Source organism: Chanos chanos, chromosome 13 (assembly GCF_902362185.1).
Source record: "Chanos chanos chromosome 13, fChaCha1.1, whole genome shotgun sequence".
NCBI classification, from domain to species: domain Eukaryota; kingdom Metazoa; phylum Chordata; class Actinopteri; order Gonorynchiformes; family Chanidae; genus Chanos; species Chanos chanos.
In genome coordinates this window covers 572,501-580,000 of record NC_044507.1, presented here as the reverse complement: position 1 = coordinate 580,000, position 7,500 = coordinate 572,501, and the positions used below count along the sequence as shown (strand labels likewise).

General features: G+C 38.6%; 1 protein-coding gene across 1 annotated transcript in view; it reads left to right on the top strand.

Moving 5' to 3' along the window:
• The window catches only part of ptprq (protein tyrosine phosphatase receptor type Q), a 95,442-nt gene that overhangs the window by 53,861 nt on the left and 34,081 nt on the right, over positions 1–7,500 (top strand). The window contains exon 23 of the mRNA XM_030790436.1: positions 6,962–7,103. Within this exon, the coding sequence (XP_030646296.1) occupies positions 6,962–7,103 (142 nt within the window). The remainder of the gene's footprint in view (positions 1–6,961; positions 7,104–7,500) is intronic.

Genomic DNA, 7,500 nt, shown 5'->3' with positions numbered 1-7,500 from the left:
TAGATACTGTGGATACTGTAGGTACTGTGGATACTGTAGATACTGTGGATACTGTGGATACTGTAGATACTGTGGATACTGTGGATACTGTGGATACTGTGGATACTTTGGATACTGTAGATACTGTAGATACTGTAATTACTGTAGATACTGTAGATACTGTACATACTGTGGATACTGTAGATACTGTGGATACTGTGGATACTGTAGTTACTGTAGATACTGTAGATACTGTAGGTACTGTAGATACTGTAGATACTGTAGATACTGTGGATACTGTAGATACTGTAGATACTATAGATACTGTAGTTACTGTGGATACTGTGGATACTTTGGATACTTTGGATACTGTAGATACTGTGGATACTGTGGATACTTTGGATACTGTGGATACTGTAGATACTGTGGATACTGTAGGTACTGTGGATACTGTAGTTACTGTGGATACTGTGGATACTGTGGATACTGTGGATACTGTAGATACTGTGGATACTGTGGATACTGTAGATACTGTGGATACTGTGGATACTGTAGATACTGTGGACACTGTGGATACTGTGGATGCTGTAGTTACTGTGGATACTGTGGTCACTGTGGACACTATAGATACTAAAGATGTTGTAGTTACCGTGGATACTGTGGATACTGTAGTTACTGTGGATACTGTAGATACTGTAGATACTGTGGATACTGTAGGTACTGTAGGTACTATAGATGCTGTAGTTACCGTAGATACTGTGGATACTGTAGATACTGTAGATACTATGGATACTGTGGATACTGCAGATACTGTGGATACTGTAGATACCGTGGATACTGTAGATACTGTAGTTACTGTAGATACTGTAGATACTGTAGGTACTATAGATGCTGTAGTTACCGTAGATACTGTGGATACTGTAGATACTGTAGATACTATGGATACTGTAGATACCGTGGATACTGTAGATACTGTGGATACTGTAGTTACTGTGGATACTGCAGATACTGTAGATACTGTGGATACTGTAGATACCGTGGATACTGTAGATACTGTGGATACTGTAGATACTATGGATACTGTGGATACTGTGGATACTGTGGATACTGTAGTTACTGTAGATACTGTGGATACTGTGGATACTGCAGATACTGTAGATACTGTTGATACTGCAGATACTGTAGATACTGTGGATACTGCGGATACTGTAGTTACTGTGGATACTGTAGTTACTGTGGATACTGCGGATACTGTAGTTACTGTGGATACTGTAGTTACTGTAGATACTGTGGATACTGTAGATACTGTAATTACTGTAGTTACTGTAGATACTGTAGATACTGTAAATACTGTAGATACTGTAGATACTGTGGATACTGCAGATACTGTAGATACTGTAGATACTGTAGATACTGTGGATACTGCGGATACTGTAGTTACTGTGGATACTGTAGTTACTGTGGATACTGCGGATACTGTAGTTACTGTGGATACTGTAGATACTGTAGGTACTGTGGATACTGTAGATACTGTAATTACTGTAGTTACTGTAGATACTGTAGATACTGTAAATACTGTAGATACTGTAGATACTGTGGATACTGCAGATACTGTAGATACTATGGATACTGTAGATACTGTAGATACTGTGGATACTGTAGATACTGTAGATACTGTGGATACTGTAGTTACTGTAGTTACTGTGGATACTATAGATACTGTAGATACTGTGGATACTATAGATACTAAAGATGCTGTAGTTACCGTGGATACTGTGGATACTGTTGATACTGTAGATACTGTGGATACTGTGGATACTGTAGATACTGTAGTTACTGTGGATACTGTAGTTACTGTAGTTACTGTGGATACTGTGGATACTGTAGATACTGTAGATACTGTGGATACTGTGGATACTGTAGATACTGTAGTTACTGTGGATACTGTGGATACTGTGGATACTGTAGATACTGTAGTTACCGTGGATACTGTGGATACTGTAGTTACTGTGGATACTGTGGATACTGTAAATACTGTGGATACTGTGGATACTGTGGATACTGTAGATACTGTAGTTACTGTGGATACTGTGGATACTGTGGATACTGTAGATACTGTAGTTACCGTGGATACTGTGGATACTGTAGTTACTGTGGATACTGTGGATACTGTAAATACTGTAGATACTGTGGATACTGTGGATACTGTAGATACTGTAGTTACTGTGGATACTGTAGATACTGTAGTTACTGTGGATACTGTGGATACTGTAGATACTGTGGATACTGTAGATACTGTAGATACTGTAGATACTGTGGATACTGTAGTTACTGTAGTTACTGTGGATACTATAGATACTGTAGATACTGTGGATACTGTAGATACTGTAGTTACTGTGGATACTGTGGATACTGTTGATACTGTGGATACTGTGGATACTGTAGATACCGTAGATACTGTGGATACTGTGGATACTGTAGATACTGTAGTTACTGTGGATACTGTGGATACTGTGGATACTGTAGATACTGTAGTTACCGTGGATACTGTGGATACTGTAGTTACTGTGGATACTGTGGATACTGTAAATACTGTAGATACTGTAGATACTGTAGTTACTGTGGATACTGTGGATACTGTAGATACTGTAGTTACCGTGGATACTGTAGTTACTGTGGATACTGTGGATACTGTAAATACTGTAGATACTGTGGATACTGTAGATACTGTAGTTACTGTGGATACTGTAGATACTGTAGTTACCGTGGATACTGTGGATACTGTAGTTACTGTGGATACTGTGGATACTGTAGATACTGTAGATACTGTGGATACTGTGGATACTGCAGATACTGTAGATACTGTGGATACTGCAGATACTGTAGATACTGTGGATACTGCGGATACTGTAGTTACTGTGGATACTGTAGTTACTGTAGATACTGTAGATACTGTAGATACTGTGGATACTGCGGATACTGTAGTTACTGTAGATACTGTAGATACTGTAGATACTGTGGATACTGTAGATACTGTAATTACTGTAGTTACTGTAGATACTGTAGTTACCGTGGATACTGTGGATACTGTAGTTACTGTGGATACTGTGGATACTGTAGATACTGTAGATACTGTGGATACTGTGGATACTGTGGATACTGCAGATACTGTAGATACTGTGGATACTGCAGATACTGTAGATACTGTGGATACTGTGAATACTGTGGATACTGCAGATACTGTAGATACTGTGGATACTGCAGATACTGTAGATACTGTGGATACTGCGGATACTGTAGTTACTGTAGATACTGTGGATACTGTAGATACTGTGGATACTGTAGATACTGTAATTACTGTAGTTACTGTAGATACTGTAGATACTGTAAATACTGTAGGTACTGTAGATACTGTGGATACTGCAGATACTGTAGATACTATGGATACTGTAGATACTGTAGATACTGTGGATACTGTAGATACTGTAGATACTGTGGATACTGTAGTTACTGTAGTTACTGTGGATACTATAGATACTGTAGATACTGTGGATACTATAGATACTAAAGATGCTGTAGTTACCGTGGATACTGTGGATACTGTTGATACTGTAGATACTGTGGATACTGTGGATACTGTAGATACTGTAGTTACTGTGGATACTGTAGTTACTGTGGATACTGTGGATACTGTGGATACTGTAGATACTGTAGATACTGTGGATACTGTAGATACTGTAGTTACTGTGGATACTGTGGATACTGTGGATACTGTAGATACTGTAGTTACCGTGGATACTGTGGATACTGTAGTTACTGTGGATACTGTGGATACTGTAAATACTGTGGATACTGTGGATACTGTAGATACTGTAGTTACTGTGGATACTGTGGATACTGTGGATACTGTAGATACTGTAGTTACCGTGGATACTGTGGATACTGTAGTTACTGTGGATACTGTGGATACTGTAAATACTGTAGATACTGTGGATACTGTGGATACTGTGGATACTGTGGATACTGTAGATACTGTAGTTACTGTGGATACTGTAGATACTGTAGTTACTGTGGATACTGTAGATACTGTAGTTACTGTGGATACTGTGGATACTGTAGATACTGTGGATACTGTAGATACTGTGTATACTGTAGTTACTGTAGTTACTGTGGATACTATAGATACTGTAGATACTGTGGATACTGTAGATACTGTAGTTACTGTGGATACTGTGGATACTGTTGATACTGTGGATACTGTGGATACTGTAGATACTGTAGATACTGTGGATACTGTGGATACTGTAGATACTGTAGTTACTGTGGATACTGTGGATACTGTAGATACTGTAGTTACCGTGGATACTGTGGATACTGTAGTTACTGTGGATACTGTGGATACTGTAAATACTGTGGATACTGTGGATACTGTGGATACTGTAGATACTGTAGTTACTGTGGATACTGTGGATACTGTAGATACTGTAGTTACCGTGGATACTGTGGATACTGTAGTTACTGTGGATACTGTGGATACTGTAAATACTGTAGATACTGTGGATACTGTGGATACTGTGGATACTGTAGATACTGTAGTTACTGTGGATACTGTAGATACTGTAGTTACTGTGGATACTGTGGATACTGTAGATACTGTGGATACTATAGATACTAAAGATGCTGTAGTTACCGTGGATACTGTGGATACTGTAGATACTATAGATACTGTAGTTACTGTGGATACTGTGGATACTGTAAATACTGTAGATACTGTAGTTACTGTGGATACTGTGGATACTGTAGTTACTGTGGATACTGTGGATACTGTGGATACTGTGGATACTGTGGATACTGTAGATACTGTAGTTACTGTGGATACTGTGGATACTGTAAATACTGTAGATACTGTAGATACTGTGGATACTGTGGATACTGTAGTTACTGTGGATACTGTGGATACTGTGGATACTGTGGATACTGTAGATACTGTAGTTACTGTGGATACTGTGGATACTGTGGATACTGTAGATACTGTAGATACTGTGGATACTGTAGTTACTGTAGTTACTGTGGATACTATAGATACTGTAGATACTTTGGATACTATAGATACTAAAGATGCTGTAGTTACCGTAGATACTGTGGATACTGTAGATACTGTAGATACTGTAGGTACTGTAGATACTGTGGATACTGTGGATACTGTAGATACTGTAGATACTGTGGATACTGTGGATACTATAGATACTAAAGATGCTGTAGTTACCGTGGATACTGTGGATACTGTAGATACTATAGATACTGTAGTTACTGTGGATACTGTGGATACTGTAAATACTGTAGATACTGTAGTTACTGTGGATACTGTGGATACTGTAGTTACTGTGGATACTGTGGATACTGTGGATACTGCAGATACTGTAGATACTGTGGATACTGTGGATACTGTGGATACTGTAGATACTGTGGATACTGTAGTTACTGTAGTTACTGTGGATACTATAGATACTGTAGATACTTTGGATACTATAGATACTAAAGATGCTGTAGTTACCGTAGATACTGTGGATACTGTAGATACTGTAGATACTGTAGGTACTGTAGATACTGTGGATGCTGTGGATACTGTAGATACTGTAGATACTGTGGATACTGTAGTTACTGTGGATACTGTGGATACTGTGGATACTGTGGATACTGTAGATACTGTAGTTACTGTGGATACTGTAGATACTGTGGATACTGTAGATACTGTAGATACTGTGGATACTGTAGATACTGTAGTTACCGTGGATACTGTGGATACTGTAGTTACTGTTGATACTGTAGATACTGTAGATACTGTAGGTACTGTAGATACTGTGGATACTGTGGATACTGTAGATACTGTAGATACTGTGGATACTGTAGTTACTGTGGATACTGTGGATACTGTGGATACTGTAGATACTGTAGATACTGTGGACACTGTGGATACTGTAGATACTGTAGATACTGTAGTTACTGTGGATACTGTAGTTACTGTGGATACTGTGGATACTGTGGATACTGTAGTTACTGTAGTTACTGTGGATACTATAGATACTGTAGATACTTTGGATACTATAGATACTAAAGATGCTGTAGTTACCGTGGATACTGTGGATACTGTAGATACTGTAGATACTATAGATACTGTAGTTACTGTGGATACTGTGGATACTGTAGATACTGTAGTTACTGTGGATACTGTAGATACTGTGGATACTGTAGATACTGTAGATACTGTGGATACTGTAGATACTGTAGTTACCGTGGATACTGTGGATACTGTAGTTACTGTGGATACTGTAGATACTGTAGATACTGTAGGTACTGTAGATACTGTAGTTACCGTGGATACTGTGGATACTGTAGTTACTGTGGATACTGTGGATACTGTGGATACTGTAAATACTGTAAATACTGTGGATACTGTAGATACTGTAGATACTGTAGATACTGTGGATACTGTAGTTACTGTAAATACTGTAAATACTGTGGATACTGTGGATACTGTAGATACTGTGGATACTGTAGATACTGTGGATACTATAGATACTGTAGTTACTGTAGATACTGTAGATACTGTGGATACTGTAGATACTGTAGATACTATGGATACTGTAGATACTGTAGATACTGTAGATACTGTGGATACTGTGGATACTGTAGGTACTGTTGAACTTTCAGGAGAAAACATATTTTTAATCTGAGGCTAGGTATGTGAGAGAGTTTAATGCCACCAGTGTGGAGTACTGTGCCATAAAATCATACACACTATGCATATGCATGTATACACACACACACACACATACACACGCACACACACACACACACACACACACACACACACACACACACACACACACATATATATATAAAATGTGTATGTCTGTGCATGTTATAAATATGTTTATTAGTTTGTTTGTCTGTTATCTTGCTTTGTCTCTGTGTCTGACAGAACACCTCAGATGAAACCACACAGGCTGAATTAAGTGGCTTTAAACCCTACAGTTCCTATGAGATCAGCGTGTGCACATACACTAAAGCAGGCAGCGGAGACCTATATAGTCTACCAGTCATATTCACAACCAATGAGTCAGGTACATATACTTCACACACACACTCTGTAATGACCAAAACATTAAATCCAGTATTAGACGCTGTTTCAGTTGTTACACGCTTTCTGAGAGATACTGTATTCGGCTATGAGTCATACCTGTGTTCAGTGATGGTGGGAGAGAGGTGAGCAGACAGGTATGCAGGCAGGTGATACACAGTGGTTAAATCAAATTTGCTTGAAGGGTTGAATGTTCAAAGTAACAAAAAAAGGGGTTTCTAAAGTTTCCAAAAGTGTAGAGTTTTCAAAATGACAAATTGGACTGAGTTTGTAGAAGTGGTGAAGAGTGTATAGGTGAAGAGGCGTTAAGCATCAAACGTCAAGTGGAGACATGGAGAAGCGTTGAGCGGTTAAAAAACTGTTTGTTCACCAGCGTCTTC